This window comes from Pezoporus flaviventris, unplaced genomic scaffold (genome assembly GCF_033815535.1).
Source record: "Pezoporus flaviventris isolate CSIRO_AGI_PZ_B2104156 unplaced genomic scaffold, CSIRO_AGI_Pfla_v1 ptg000070l, whole genome shotgun sequence".
Taxonomy (NCBI): domain Eukaryota; kingdom Metazoa; phylum Chordata; class Aves; order Psittaciformes; family Psittacidae; genus Pezoporus; species Pezoporus flaviventris.
In genome coordinates, this window is record NW_026892618.1 from 6,162,762 (window position 1) to 6,179,682 (window position 16,921).

The following is a 16,921-nucleotide window of genomic DNA, read 5'->3' on the forward strand; positions in this document are numbered from 1 at the left end:
AGAGGGAAGGAATGAGGAAGTGACCTCACAAAAGAAAAAGGAATTTTTCACCAAGAATTTAAAAAGGAAAAGTAAATGACAAATTACAAGATGTCGTTTCCCAAGCAAGGCTCTTCAAATGCAATCCAGAAAGACAGAAGGCACAATGACTTGTGAAATTTAAAAATGCTGGACAACTGTTAATTTGTTGTCCTAGTGAAGTAATCCATGAGAAAGCCCACACCTCCTGCCAAGGCTCTGGCATATAGCTCCTATAGCTGTGTTATTAAATGTTAATCATCTACTTCAGTCAGTGTTCATGGATGAATGGCTACCATCCAGGAAGATCACTGAAACGGAAAACGAGGAACAAGGCAGCTCTTGTAAAGACCCTGACGCCAGACCACCTCCCACAACACTGTGAAGATGGGAGCATAAGCCTTTCACCAGACAGGATAGAGGACAGAGAGGAAAGACGCCTGACACAGAACACTACAGCCAGCAGACACTCACAACATGGAAAAACTCCACAGGATGCAGAAAGTCATTGTGGACAGCCCAGAGGCCCCAATTAAAGCTCAAAAGCCCTACAACCCATGGAATCATTTCTTTCAGTTTATTAATTTGTCCATGTTTTGTGCTATCTAAACTAAAGATGAGGTGATTCAAAATCTCTTTTTGCCCCACCATATGTGCCTGAATGTTTAGAAAGAACACCCCACAGGTTCAGATCTGGAGCCAAAGGCTGTCCTTAAACACATGCAGACAACAGAGGAGCAGCATAGGCTCACCACTGGGCCAGGACTGCTAGAATGTGAGATCCCATTTACACAGAGGGAAAAGGAACAATTTCTGACCAGTAGGTGTACCATGAAAAAAGACATGCAAATGCACACAGAAGAGCTGAAGAGGAGGGAACTGGATGGTAACTTTAGTTTATTTGCAGCCTGCTGTGAAAGAGCTTTGAAATACCCATCTCAGGGTAAGTAAAGATACCGGCTTCATGCTTCAGCTGCATCAGGGTAAAAGTTACAACCCAGTGCTTAATGTAGAAATGACTGCCTCACCCCTGCTTTGGTATCCCAGGAAAAGGAAGTGACCACACTGAGAGCAGTGTCTGGAGAAACCAAGGGGGTGCCCTGCAGATGCAGGTTGCTGCTTCCAGCCCAGCTCCAAGTATGGGGGAAGTGAAAGATGCTTCTTCTGCAAGACCAGCCACCAGTCAAAGGTGCAGGAGAAAGGTGCCTGGCCCCCAAGACATGGCCCTGCCACCTTCCCCCCATCTCTATGTTTATCTCTTTCCAAATCCATGCAGAGCAATGTACAAGCAGCTGTTGAACAAACTGTGTTGTGTGGATTTGTGTTTCATATTATGAACAGCCCCTCAGTTGAAAATTGCTTTCTTCAGTGAAACACAGATGTAGGAAGGAAGGGAGAGGAGGGTTTACACTTCACTAGGCAAAGCCACAATTCAGTTCTGATGTGCAAACACCCTCCTGAAATGGGAAACTCCATAAAGCAACAGCTTATGGTGTTGTCACAGAGCCATAGTTTACCAACTACAGCTGACAGCAGAGCAGGAGTATAATTGAGCAGAACCTTCTGGGATTTTAAGAGACTAGCACCCACCTCAGCACTTCCTCATTGCAGAAGTTTTTAACGGAGCCAAATGATGTGTAAAGATGTTAGAGCTCCACAGCACTTCTTTTCACCGGTAAAAGTGAAAAAGGAACTACAAAAACTCACCCATATGCAAACTGTGCTGATTGTATGTATTATATCACACCCCTTATATGGAGATATAAAACTAACATGAATAAATACTCACATTTATGTGTTATTTGGTATTCAGAGCAAGTTTCAAGTTGTTACAAAACAAAATAAATGTGGTAATTCTAGAACATACAAGCTCACAGCTATGCTAACAGTTGTGTTTCCTTGTAAGAGTTCATTTTGTCAGCCCCAAAAATGACATTTAGAAACCTTCTGCATGAGAACCACTCTCATATAATAGAATAATTATTACGTATTCAAATATGTGCCTCGGTCTACAAACTAATTAAGAGAAAAGAGTTCACTACATCCTCAGGAGAATAATCTTCATCTTACAGCTAAGCTTTTCTTACCTGCTACCATGAAATAAAGAGCCTACCCCCACTCCTCTATAACATACTGCTATTTTCAAGGAACACGAACACACATGCAGCAAATGCTTTATGAAAAAACAAAGAAGCACTTTCGTCTTTATTTTTGATCTGCAGTTGATCTCAGCTTTCCAAAATCCACAAACAAGAAGGGAATGAGAAGCATCTCATTATTATATTAATAAACTCCCATTTCTTACCATTCATATAATTGAAAGGTCTATTCTCCATCGCCTTGCACTTCCATTCATAGTCACTAACATTAGATACTGAGCCCTACACGCCACATAGAATAATAATTCAGCAAGCCTCCAACACAAATAACCTGCTACCTTCCTACTAATTCATGTCTATGTGGGAGACAGCACAGGAGCAAATCCAGAGTGCAGGCTGCCTGAAGAGGAACCCCGAGGGCAAAGTGGATAATGTCAGAGTGTTCTGTAAAACTTTCACTTGAACAGTTCCCAGAAGGGAGATTCATGCTGCTGTAAACTAGTTTATAGCTACCAAGTGTTATATGCATGTTATAAACAGAAATTTATAGCTTTGTTCCCTGGTGGAGCTAAGGATGTACTCTGGGCTAAGTAGTGGCATTTAAATCACCTTATTTAAAAAATAAATCCAAAACCATTTTGACCATTATAAGAGTTAGCACTCAAAACCTCCAACTGAATTCTTCAGTTCTGATCTCATTTTTCAGTAGTAACTTATTCTGCTAAAGAAATTAAAGTGAGGCTCATTTTCCACTGTTAATTTGAAACATTCCCTAACCACAAGTGCTTTGCACCTGATATTTGTGTTAATTAGTCACTACATTTAATCAGAATAGAAGCTATCTAGAGTGGGAGATAAAACATTGGGGGGGGGGGGGGGGAGGCATTTTCTATTTATTTCCCGTTTCATTTCTGACTCAGCACAAACTACAGATGAAGGCAGAAGTCTGATTTAAAAAGCATTAAAATCAGGCTTTCTTTAAACTTCTGACAACAAAATGGGCACATGTAACTGCAAGATGGTAGCAAGTCTATCAGAACATTTAAAGGGATGCTTTTTATTGAACGAGAAAATGTTATATGCTCTTCAAACTGTTTTATTATCACAAACTTTTAGCATCAACATTTTCATGCACTTCTTTTGTCAGACACAGAACTTGAAAGTAGCACTTTGCTTTTCTACTCTGATTACACTTGCCACTGAAATGAGCTAAATAAACCAAATGTAATTATGTAAAAACCATATCTGGAGCTGGGAAAGCAGTTACCTCCAGCACAACACAGCCCTGTGCCTCCACCATTTCCTCTCTTTATCTTTTGCTGTTCTCCCCATCAGTCCTTGCAAGAGTTTATGTGAAAATTACACTTTATACATTAAGCTGATGATCTGATTTATAATAGAGCTGATGGAAGTTGTATTTATACAATAGCTATCTGTCAGCATGTGAGTTATTATTTTGTGACCTCTACAATGACTGATAGCAAAGCAGAATTAAAAAGATGAAAAGATGAATTATCTGAACAGCTACAACGATTCTTTTTTTTTTTTCCTTTTTTTATAGAAAAGACATGTTGGGTTTTTTTTGACTGAGGGCTAAAATCCAAAGTCTCTCTTTTCAAGAGACTCAACAAAGCATTTCAATTAACCTGAGCCCTTTTCCAGGCAGTTTTAAAAGGAGGGGAAGCGAAGTTTTTGGTAGAAGCACAAGTATAGCACCATTTACTATGGGCATTTTATTCTATTCATAATTTTCATTCAAACTTCATGATTAAGACCATTTCCTTTCAAGAAAAGCTGCCTGGCTTGTTTGGTGCCTTATAGGGTTAAAAAAAGCCCCTTATGCGTCTCATGAAACATCCAAAGGAATTTGCCAGTCCAGAAATTCATCCTCACATGCATTACCAGCAGCTGTTGCAACAGACAAGGTGCCTGTTTTAACAGAGACAAAATAAGGATTTACTGGAGATTGCCCAGCTGGACTTGTCCTTCCTTATTCCAGTGTCTACCAGACACCAAGTGTCATTTATCAAGTCACACTTTCCATTCAAACCAGCTCCCACCTTAATCCACAGCCCAGTGCTTCCCCTCTCCTTCTCCCAGGGCTGAAAATTCTTCTTGGCACAAGCCAGCTGGCAGGAAGATGCAGGCATGGGCTTGATCAATACCTCCCACACACACACTTAGTGGTGGGAATGTCTCCTCATCCCCACCTACACTACCCTCCAGCTACAAAAAAAAAAAAAGCAGTAATGTGCATTTTCTTCTTTGCCAAGTAAAAAAGCAGCTGCACTGGTTGTGTGGACCTGAAAACCCCCTCCAAGGTGAAGACAGAGGGAGAACACAAATCTCTGCAGCACAGAAACTAGAGAAATGTGGGGTTTCCTCAGAGGGAACACATGAACACAAGCTGACCCTTCATATGCAAGCAGCCAAGTGAGACAAGATGCAGAACTTTTGCAGCATTAACAATTCAAGCAACTCTGCAGTGTTTGCATTCACTACACTTAAATGATTGATTTATGCACCAAGGATTTTTCAAGTGACTTCAGAGACTTGTGCAGCAAGTAAGATTCTTGCACATTAACACAGTAACAGCTCACCTACAACTACCTGCACACAAAACACGGAGAAAACCCCTGAATAACAGGAGGTACTGAAAGGAAATGTGTTTCTAACCATAGTTTAAAATACAAAAAAAGTTTCTAGGGATTTCTCCTGGAGGTTGTCAACAGCTCTATTAGTACCAGAGGCATAGCGTGATGCTGCTGAACCAGGAGAGAGCCATCAAGTGAAGATGCAGTGCTTGGCCTGATGCCTTCTTGTCATTCAGAAACGCTTTTCAGTGAATAAATGGTTTGTAAGCAAACACACCCAGAAGGCACAATCCTCCCCCAAAACAAGATTCTACAGAGTGACATCCTTAGCTTGCAGGGTTGTCCTGTCACTTGGATTTCTTCACTGAACACTTGAAACTTTCCAAAGTCATATACAAATCCTAAACCCACAAAATTATCACCTGCCAGTTTGCTTCTCGTCTCCCCTCTGGGCACAGCACCAACCCCTCAGCCAAATTTTGCCGTCACATTCATCCCTGCTTTCTTATGTCAGAGCTGAGGTCTTCTCACGCTCACTGGTAAAACGTGGGCTGTTCCATGTTCCAGGATTAAGGTTCCTTTTGCAGCTGCTGCATGCAAAAGAGACTGCAGTATCTTCCGAAGAAATAATTGTCCATCTGTTCCTCTCTGTTTCCCCTGCCCAGCTTCTTGCCTCTCTCCTGGTCTACAGGCTCAAAAGGAAAAACGCAGTGAAATAACAGCAACGTGGAAAGCTCAGGGCCAAGAGCAGCTACATTTGGAGGCTGTGTAATGGCTTAGGAAACAAACAGACCAAAGCTGTTCTTGGCTTTAGTAAAGAAGGCTTCACTCATGCTACCCAACAGGTACTCAAACCCAATGGGAACGGACTGAACCAGCAGTAGTGCAATTCTTGACTCATTCTATAGATCATTCAGTCTGTTAGCACAAGAAGGGCAGATAGTGAAAGATACAGACAGCAGATTACACGCCTACCAGCTCAACACTTACCTGTAAGGTGCTTCCACTCGAGGACCCACACGGAGCTCCCTGAAAGACCAGCTCTAAATGCTGGCAGAATTGTCTGGTACCCCCATCCTGAGTACACCATGCAGTACTCACCAGCCCTGATAAAAAGGCCAGCAAACACAGCTCCCACCAGCCCGACCAGAGAGATTAAACAGCACTACGCAGACACAGGTTACAGGCAGAACAGGGTTTTACTTTTCTTGTAATCCAGGATAAAGTAGAAAAGAAAATGTGATCATTAAGTGTAACAGATATGACATTTCAACCTGCACCTCCAGAATCCCAAACCAGTGATTCAGAAAGAACCTCCTCCCCAGCTCCAATGAATACAATCATACCAGCAAAGCCACGAGGCAATAGCTCCCAATCTTCACTTGTCAGATAGCTGCATCAAGGCTTTACAAGCACTAAGTTTAACAAACAGAGCAAGTGTCTCACATTCAGGTCGTCAGATTTCACAGGGTTTGAATACAACGTTCATTCTGAAACCAGGGAGACTGCAGGAACCAAAGAAACAGCAGTGGCAGTGCTGCTCGTCATCTTCCACACTGAAAACTGACCTGAGACAGCAGCCTTCTGCAAAAGTAACACGAGCTCTGCAGCTCTATTGCAGTCACCAACCCACAAGTAGTAACTGCCATGGAATCACTCATACACTCACTATCTCTAGTGTTTTGACTTCTACCATGCTGAACCAAGCCAACTGCAATACCGTTGTCAAGAGTGGTGCAAATCAGAGAATGAAACTTTCTCATCCGTAATTTCCATGGTTTCCTGTGCAGTTTCTGCTTTCTCAGGGAAAAGAGTCACCCAAAGAAACCTGCAAAACAGCATTACGGAGGAAGATGCACCTAGCCCACGGGTTTAGTGCGCTGCTTGGGATATTTTGCCCCCATGAGTCAGACATTATGTGCATTTGGACCTGTTTGAGATTAGTAGGAGGTGCACAGAGCCTGTCCTTTGATCCATACTCAAAGAGTAAACTTAAGCTATGTTAGGACATACAAAACAGAAGGAATAATAAAATACTCATGGAAAAGCAAGCAAAGGTCTGTTCCCACCACAAACATCACTCAGACAGGGAAGCAGGCACATCTTCGGACATGACAATGAACAAGAGGCAGGATAGGTCCTTGTACGAAGAATGACAAGCTTAGTTGTTCAATGCCAGCTGTACACCTGCACCAGTTTTGTGTCTGCTCCAAGTTGTACTGCCGAGCAGTCCTCTTGTACAGCTAAATGAAGGCTACTACAATTACTGAAGTTATTTAGTTGTAAACCCACAACAATCTTACTAAATATGGAGACAAAGACAAAATCAAGGATACTGGGAGCAAGTTCTTTAAACAGGAAGCATCTAATGTAAAATATCCCATAGTCTTTATGTACAAATGCAATACCAAGATATTATCGAGACCCGCACTAGTATTTTAAACACACACACGCAGCAATCAGTAACACAAAACCCCTGCCTTTGCTAACCCTTCAGCTCTGATACTGCCCTTACTAAGCTGCAGTACTTGGCACCTGCCATATAGTTGGAATCTAGGCAAGCTTTCCAAGTGTTGTAAAGACACAGATCCTTCACAGTGCACTATTAAGAGGAACAAATACATTTACCCTGCTTCAGCTTCCTCCCAACCTACCTACCAAAAACATTTGTCTCCAACAATTCCCCTGACATTCCCTTCTTGGAGCAGGAAAACTTCCAAGACCCTGAGTCCCTGTTGGAAGACCAAAGGAACTACCTGCCACCAGTTATTTCTAAGATACCCACAGGTCATGTGTCCCACATGCAGAGCACACACCCAGCTTTGCTGGAGAGCTCAAAGGGAAATAAAACCCCAGGCTTCCCCGGACAGTTGCTGCATACTGCCTCCCATCCTAACAAATCCCTGTGCAGGTCTGCTGTGGGATCAGAGGGAGGTACAGAAGCACTTCACAAACATCTGCTCAGCCATTCCTTTGTCATCCAGAGTACTGAAGCAAGGCAGGTAAGTGTTACAGGGCAAAACATTGTTTATAAATTGTTAGTAACTGTGATTCTTGTACAAAGTTATTCACGGATTATGTACAGGCAAAGAGGAGGGCTATGAACAAAGAAAATACTTTGGGTTTACGAAGGAGAGTCAGGGTACACAGTACTCGACATAATCAGCTGAGAGGAAAAGGTGTTAAACTGTTGTCATTAACACCTTATTAATTCAGGAGAAAAAAAAACCCACTGGCATTACAGTGACATTTTACAAGACATCACCTCTATCAGTCTAGGACTGTACATTTGTGATTCATATGGCTTCCAAGAACCTTGAACTTTTCATACAGTGGACAAGGAGCCCCAGTTAGAAGCAGGCAGAGCCGTGCTGAGGAGGGGAGTGGTTGGCTTCAAAGTCTCAGGAAGGATTTCGAACCTCTCAAAGGGCAATATTTATTTTGCTGCTGTTTTGTAGCAGGCTGAAGGCTCACAGCTCTGTGACCTGTTGCAAGACAAGCTATCCCCATTGCAAAGGTGACAAAACAAATTAGGAACTAGACTCAAGTTCAACAGCAGCTTCTCAAACACTTTCCCAGCATAACATATTCAAGTTTACCTACCTCAAACAATGAGCCTTGGTAGACACAGGCACCTGCAGGACAAAATTAAAAACATAAAGAGATTAGACATCAGCACACTCCCCAGTGAACCTGCCATGTGCTTGCCAGCAACAAAACAAATGGAGTTTTGATGCAGCAATGCAACCTCTGGGTAAGCTTCAGACTGCAGTGTCAGGGACTCTGGCCAAGGTGGACTCAAGAGTTGGAGAGCAGCACAAAGAAAGCAGAGATAAAAGGGGAGTCAAAGTAATGCAGCTAGTCTTCAAGAAGGGGTTAACAGATTACTCTGCAACACCTCACCAGACCACTGGCAAAGCTTTACAGCATCCTAACTGCAAGAAGTTGCCCAATCTTTCTCAGACAGAAGGCAAGGACACAGAAAATTAAAGAAAGCAGAAGAATGCAGGAAAACAGGGGCAGACACCAAACCTCACAAAAAAGCATGGCACCATCACCAATAGTCACCCACTTTTGAGCAGAGTTTGTATCACAACCCATTCCCACAATCACCTCACACTCTCTTTAGGACACATTCAGACATTTGGTGCCACTTGTGCAAGGGGCACATATTCTCTCCCCCCACTGCCACGAAGGCTGTCTCTGGTAAGATGGGAATTCTCACAACATACATGTAAGATGAAGCTCAGAACTGTAGCATTGAATAACTGCCTGAGCTCTCACTAAAATAACAGGAAGCCATGGCTATCCAAAGGTAAAATGTAGCCCTTAAAAATGCAAGGTTACAGGGCTTTTGAATCACAGCCTCTTCTATGTAATCTTGTAAATCCTTTTACATTTACAGGAGAAACAAATAAGCACACAATTATACACATGAAACCATTCTTTTCTTGTGTATAATCTTTTTCTGTGTATAAAAACAAGACTCTTCTGATGGTAAGAAAAGTCGGCATAGGTTCCCACCCCTAAATCACTCCTCCATGGGTCACGGGTCACATCTGATGTAATGACAGGCTCATGGGGCTCCTCCTGCTTCAGTTGTCCTAGTCCTCACCACAGACACTGCAAGCCCAGAAAATGGTTCTCCAAGTGAGTGATAGAGACATACACTCATTCAAGCATGCTTTATATATTCTACTTAATAAATCAAATCAGAGGTTAGAAAATAAATCCATGAATAAGCTGAATGACACTTCTTTCATCAATTTTCTGGGAAACAGCCCTCCTCAAACAGCTACACATATCTGTCTACTGAAAACGTGACAAGCATGTGAAATCAAAAGCAAACCAAGAAACTCAAAGATGAAAAGAAAATGAGAACGCAGGAAAAGCTGCCTCAAGGGACCACCCAGAGAACTAAGAATTTCCTCGTCCAACAGTGGTGTTTCCCACATAATGCAGATTAGACAAATTTGTACAGAAAACCTTGGAGCTACAGTTATGAATCAAAAGCTCCTCCTTCAAGCTGGTCTTCAGCTCAGCTGCAAGAGGCTGCAGAGGCACCATCGGGAATTACCTTTTCTTGCCAAGAAGATGAGCCACTAGAGCCCAATCATGCTGTTCTCAAATTCAGCAGCCACCTTTTTTCTCATGTTGACAGCAAGCAAATGGAGCACAGACTGAGCACCAAGAGGACCATCATACTGAAACACTGGGTTTCACTCTTACATCCACATAGTCCCACACACACCACCCCATAAACCATATGGCTAACCACTTCAGCAATTACCTGTTCATTTATTTACTTGGCATTTTTTGTAAACACAAACTGCTATGCAAAAAACCCGACACTTGACCATACCTGGACTTCATGTTACTGCACTGATTTTCAAATACCGACTATCTTCCTGCCCCCCACACTCTTCTTTTGGCAAGAGAGGATGATTTCAAGGTTCATCATTCAGCTGCACCTCAAAACTCAGGGCAAAACAAAAGGTGACATACTGTTGGAAGGCAGGGGAGGCATTATAACAGTCTTCCATACCTAAAGAGGGTCCACAAGAAATCTGGAGAGGGACTTCTGACAAGCGTATGTAGCCATAAGACAAGGGGGAATGCTTTAAACTGACAAAGGGGAGATTTAGATTAGACAGGAGGAAGTTCTTCCCTGGCGAGTGCCCTGGCACAGGCTGCCCAGAAAAGCTGTGGCTGCCCCATCCCTGGCAGAATTCAAGGCCAAGCTGGATGGGGCTTGGAGCAACCTGATCTAGTGGAAGGTGGTCCTGCCTGTGTCAGGGGGTTGGAAGCGGATGAGCTTTAAGGTCCCTTCCAACCCAAACCAGTCTGGGATTCAGGGGCGGGGGCAGGTGGGGGGTGAGGCAATATAACTAAATAAAAGCCCTACTTAATACTAGTTAGTTAAGACCAGCACAACTTGATTCATTTACTCCTAAAAAAACAGACTGGCTGCCCTTTCTTTTTTTGCCCACCTATAGCGACAGTTCCTTAAAGGTACCTATGGAATAAAGTAACAATGGTTTGACACCCTAAAACATGAAATATCAGAGCCCCCACTGAGGATCTGGAAAACTTAAAGGGACAAAGGAAAACTATCAGTACTAGAAAAAAAAAAATAAAAAACAAAAACAAAAACAACAAAAACCCAGCACTTCCTACTCTTGCTTCAAGAGGCTGTAATTACATCTTGGGCCTTCTGAGCCAGGCACTATAAACACAGCGTGAAAGAGCTGTCCTGTGCCAAAAAGCTCATCACTAGCAGGGCCAGAGCACAGAGTAAGGACCAAGGCAACAGGGGATAGCAGCTGCCTCAAACAGCCCAGGCAGGCAGCAGGAATGAGACAGACCTTCAAAATACTCTCTCTCAGCCTTCTGTGCTCCTTTCCTGCACTCAGTAGAGACAGGCTCCGCACAGCTCATGTGGGACTGGAAAACAAACACGGAAAGTCTGATTCTTCCTCTCCATTTAAGAAAAGACGTATTTTGCTCCCTCTTAAGTTACCAAGGGGGATAACTAGGATATAAGCCATCTTTACAGGACTTTGAAAATCCTTAGTTACAAATACCTTCTAGCTATCGTTTTACTCCCAACTGTGAGCGAGCCCAAGACATCATATACACGTTAAGCAACATCATTGTTTGTTACTGTGCCCTGACTTTGTCTGCAGCTCCAAGTCAACAGTGTGACCATCAGAGCTCACCTGAAATGGTTCCTCAAATGAGCAAATTGCCTTTCATGTACTGAAGAAGCGTGGATGAAATCCTCAGACTTTTAGTCATGGTATTTGTGTGCCAGGCATTGTGGATGCAGGTAGTTGGTAGGGCAGTGTTCTGATTTGGGGTTTTCTTGGGGTAAAAATTAAGTCTGAGTATTGCCCAACAAGTTAACATCTCAAATTCATATCTAACAGCTTCTCATCTCACACACATATAGCTATTTTTAACTGCTGCTATTCACCAAGACAACTACATCAAACAGGAATCACAGTGTTACAGTGGCAGCAGCATTTGGGGAATCTGCCACTTTGCAAGCCAACAACCTACAGTCACACTGTCAAAGGGAATGCTGGAAAACAACCTAAGAGCACAAATGTGGTCACCCTGCACTCCCAAACTTAAAACATCGTTAATGTCACTGCCTGACAGCATCCTAAGGGCATAACTTTGTGCTTTTTACAAGTCTGTCCAGAGCACTTTTTAAATGACAGAGGAAACCAATGGTCGATGCCTACTAAGGCGCTCTTGGAGCACTCAGAACAACATCCACACACACACCAAGGCGGACTCAGCCCTCTAAATCAAGGAGAGTAGACGGTCTCATCCATCAGCCCACATCACCTCTCTAGTTCGTTTCTGTGGGTTTGGACAACTAAAACCCACATCAGCCTTTTCGGGTAACTCCACGTTCAGCTTGGCACGGGGAATACCGCTGTCCTGGGCTGCCTCTCCCTCGGAGTGAAACGGTGCCGAGCATGAGGGGAAGCTCCGCAGCCCCCGCCCGCCCGGCTGCACCCCGGGGCTACCCTCCCGCTTCAGGGGGACACGCTCCTCCATCCCAGGCATTTCACCCCCGCCAGCCCTCAGCCTCTTGAGGGCACCAACAGCACCGCGGAGCGGGAAGAACAGGGGGGCAGCAGCAGGAGGTGCCGGGACCGGGCACGGCTTCACCCCGGCCCCCTCGCCCCGCCTGTGGCGAGGCCGCCAAAATGGCGGGGGACTGGAAGAGGACCCCCGCCCGGACCGGAGAGACGGAGAAGGGTGGGAAAGGTGCCCCAGATCCCCCGGGAGCGGGGGACTTCTCCTCAGCGGGGGAGCTCCGCTTCTCCTCAGAGCACCCGCGGGACGAGGACCGGGCCCGGCGCGACGACTCACCTGAGGAGGAGGCGGCGGCCAGCGCCACGCTGAGGAGGCACAGCGTCGCCCAGGCGGCGGCCGGGGTGCCCATGGCGGGCTGGAAGGGGAAGGCTGGCGATTCCTCCGACCCGCCGGCAGGTGCCGGAGCAGCGCCTCTGCCCCCTCCTCGCCGCCAAACTTTCCCCGCAGACAAAAGCGGCAGCTGCCCCGCAAGAAATGCTGCCCGAGCCCGCCCGCCTTCCGCCCCGCCCGGCCCCGCCTCGGGCAGCGCCGTACCCCGCCTCCCCGGCACCTTTGGCAGGGGGGAGCAGTCGGTGCTGCCCGTGCCCAGCCCAGCTCGTAACCCTCAGGTGGGGAAGAGGGAGCCGAGCTTCCTCCGCCTCGTGGGGACGCAGCAGCCCCCTGTGAAACTGCAACCTTTCCTGGCTGCAGCAGTGATCGTGTGTCCTGCGGCTAGGCAAAGCGGGGGTGTTTGCGTGGGAAAGCAGTGCAGGATAGAGAGTAACAGGGTTTCACTGCACGAGCAGCGGTTGGGGCTGTGCTGGTAGACACACCATGGGCTGCAGTGGAGAAGGCATCGTCTTAGAGGGGTAGGACACGGGGAAATGGCTTTAAACTGACAGAGGGAGATTTAGATTAGACATTAGGCAGAAGTTCTTCCCTGTGAGGGTGATGAGGTGCTGGCACAGGGTGCCCAGAGAAGCTGTGGCTGCCCCATCCCTGACAGTGTTCAAGGCCAGGCTGGATAGAGCTTTGAGCAACCTGGTCTGGTGGAAGGTGTCCCTGCCCAAGGCAGGGGGTTGGAACTGGATGAGCTTTAAGGTCCCTTCCAGTCTAAACCGTTCCATGATCTCTAGAAGTTTGAAGCTTTTCACTGTATTTGGGTCTCACTTCTGTTTGCAGGATTATAAAAACAGTGCAAAAGGGGCATGGTTTGTTTACTGAAAGGGCTGTTTTCTTGTCACATAGATACATATTGAAAGAATCTTTCAATTTCTTCCTTCAGTTTCAGTTCCTTCACTCTTCACCCGTTATATAGATTTCCTCTACAAAGGAAGACTCAAACATTAGCAATTGTAAATCAAGCACTCAAGCTAAGAAAAACTACCAAAACACTCCACAGAGCCTAGGTTCTACTCTTCCCACTATCATATGTTCTCCTTTCAGGCACTTCCTCACACACACACAGTTCCTATGGCACTTTCCAGCTCCAGGCCAGTCATTGAAAACTTACCATTCCTCACCTCCAGCACTGTACGCACCCAACATAAGATGCTGGAGCCAACTTTTCCAAGTACTTCTGCAATGATGGGTTCCTTCAAGTCACACAGTTAAAAAGCAGCCACGACTGTTGAAGTCACAGCCCTTCAGTTGCTACATGCAAAGGCCCAAAACCGAGATTAACTAGAAAAGTGATCCTAGTTTTACCAGTCTATGAAATAAATCTTTTTTTCCCAGCTAAATCCAACACTGCTGCTTCGTAGCAGTGTCCTGATTATCACATAACAGTCAGTGGTGCAAGGCTGGACCGCTGCAGCCGCTTAGTGTCTCAGTCTGACTGATTAAATGCAACTATGCCAGCTAAATTTAACAGTAATTCCTCATGGTAATTCAATCTGTTCAGTTTTGATTCCCTTTCTAATGAACACTACCACCTCAAACTCCGAGTTGGAGGTCAAATTTTTTCAGGATTGTACGCCATTAATTACTGTAGCCTAATTCAGCAACAAATGTAAGAAGTGGAGTGTGCGGTGTGGCACTGACCCAAGATTCAAACAGCAATTTGCATGATGAGTTGCTCAGTGCTTTTACCAAGTTAATGCTCATTAGCTATTAGCAGCAGGTACTTCTTATGAAAAAGAGGAGCAGAGAGACATAATAACTACCACTGCACACACAAACACTAACCAAACAAATATTTCATGCCAATTTTAAATATAGTAGAAATGACTAAAGGAATAAATACACAGGCTCTAGTTGCCTTCTAATTACTCAAGTGAAATTCAGGACAACACAACCAAACTCAAAGAACTAGCAAGGCAAAAGAGGCGGAAACAGCAGAAGCAGCCACGCATAAACAGGGTTCATTAAATCAATAAATATGGGAAGTCCAAGAGATGCCTGAAATGTAGAGGTACTCTTACACCAGGTGTATGTTCAACAACAAAACAGCAACTCAGCAGAACATTTCTGGTCGCTTCCTCCATATAACAATCTCGCCAAAATGCACTGCTTCTTTGAAATGACCACCCCAGAGCCGCCTGGCTCTTGGCTTTGTATATATACCTGCAGAAACTCAGCTCTCTCACATCTGCGTGATTACGGCACTGCAGGAGAACAGCTCCAAGAGACAGCATCATCTACTGAGATAAGGTATTTCTGAATGACACCGCTCCACATACCAGCTGAAATGAAAATTTATCATCTGCTCACACTCTGTGTGAGATTGTGATTCTTACCAGTGGATTAGCAGAAGCAAGATAGAAAGAGACAGAAATAAATGACTATTAAAGAACAGCAACTGTACCTGGGAGGTGAGTTTCCTTGGTTTTCTCCTTTCACATGTGTCACTGATGTGTTCAGCTGCACACTTGCCTATAGGCCCAGAAGTTGCACGCCCTAATAGGCCTAAAAGTCTTTAAGAAGCCAAGGGATTGAAGAAAGAAGTTCAGGAGACCTCAAAGTCAACCAAGGCAGCTCCATAAAGCATGTGTTAATAGCCTGCAGGCAAAAAAACATGAAGATCCAAGCTGAGCAGCAGGAGATGTGTGATCCCTGAGGGAACCCATTCCTACACAAAGATACTTGAGACAAAAACACAAGTCCTGGAGCAACACAGGACAGCAAAGGTTGAAGTCAATTCCTTTCTCTCTCACTAATGCACCCATACAGAGAAACAAAGCACTTTGTGAGAATTCACACCATTATAATCTCACCAGACCTGAAAAAAACGATTTTCCACCACATGGACAGAACAGGTATTTTGCCACTATCTGTTAAGGCAGATGGTATTACAGGTTTAAAATCATTTGAGATGACCCTAAGAGTACCTTACATTAACACTGTTCCAAAGAACCTGCTGAAATCAGAACAACTCAAAATCTATGATCTATATAATTTTGGAAATTTACCCATTCCATTATATCAGTGAAGATCTTTTCCCTCTGGAAAACAAAATACGCATTTAGAAGAAAATATTTCTCAAGTTTAGCACCAAGGTCTCCCACACCATTTCAGAAATTCAAAGTTCTGTAAACTCTTGTCCCTCACATACTTCTTCTTTTTTAAATTCCCAATTCAATACAAAAGCAGCATTTGTTTTGAGTCTATTTACAAGTTATCAAACAAAATAACAAAATAAGCTTCAGACTGTTCAGAGAAATACGAGATGATTCTAAGACTGAAAACCTGAACAGTGCATCTTGCAAAGCAATGACCCAGCTGTTAACTGCAGCCATATATCTTGGAACTAGTGGCACAAAAAGCCAACAAGGTTGTAGGAATAAACCATTTTTAGCCATTCTTTTATCAAATCTGTAGGCAGAGGTCAGGTTTGGGCACATTGACTTTAAGGATCTGCTTCTCTGTTGGCATGAAAATCACTGGTTTGAGTGATCCCAGTCAGACATAATTTATATTCCTTCAAGGCCAAGCATGTGCTGGTGCAGACTTATACAGAATAGCCCAGGAAACATGAAGAAGATTTATCTCATTTAAACTCTGCTGGCTGAGGTCTCAGAAAGGTTTTGAATTTCTTGGAATTTAGCCCATGTGGTCCATACTTCAAACTTCTGGTGGAAGTAAAGAAAACTCTGTAAAGAAAAGTAAGGGTAAAGGAAGCAACAGCTAGAAGTACAAACAATCCACAAACGACAAAGTTGTATTGTACCTTCTTCCCTTCCCTGGAGTTCAAAAGTGCACACCAGATGCAAGTCTCCTAACCAATATAAACAGCAAAACCAATCCATCTCTGATAACACTGCTCCTCTGAATTCCAAGCAGCAAACCCTGTCAAAGTTGAATGAAAATCTCTACCGGTGGATGTTTTGTTTGGCACAGAACAATTAACATGCTGGAGGCTGCAACTGTGCCTTAAGTAATTCACAGTTCTCATATGAAAAGTAATTAAATGCCATGTAAAGCAGCACAAACTTTCTGGGAGAGGACTTAACACTCATTACCTAATGTGTCAAGGCACTGTCATTGACTAGAAGCTTGGCTTGACTTGACTGTCTTCATGGCTGGTTGCAGAGGGTATATTGTATTACCCGGAAGGATGAAGGATTTATTTCTTTAATTAAAAAAAAAAAAGAAAAGAAAAAAAGAAAGGACTTTTCC

At 44.2% G+C, this 16,921-nt stretch overlaps 1 protein-coding gene across 1 annotated transcript in view; it reads right to left on the reverse strand.

Moving 5' to 3' along the window:
* FRAS1 (Fraser extracellular matrix complex subunit 1) overlaps positions 1 to 12,283 on the reverse strand; it is a 156,929-nt gene extending 144,646 nt beyond the window's left edge. The window contains exons 1-2 of the mRNA XM_061472100.1: positions 12,157 to 12,283; positions 8,315 to 8,346 (exon numbers count right to left, since the gene is read on the reverse strand). Coding sequence (XP_061328084.1) covers positions 8,315 to 8,346; positions 12,157 to 12,283 — 159 coding nt within the window. The remainder of the gene's footprint in view (positions 1 to 8,314; positions 8,347 to 12,156) is intronic.
* Between the last annotated feature and the right edge of the window lie 4,638 nt (positions 12,284 to 16,921).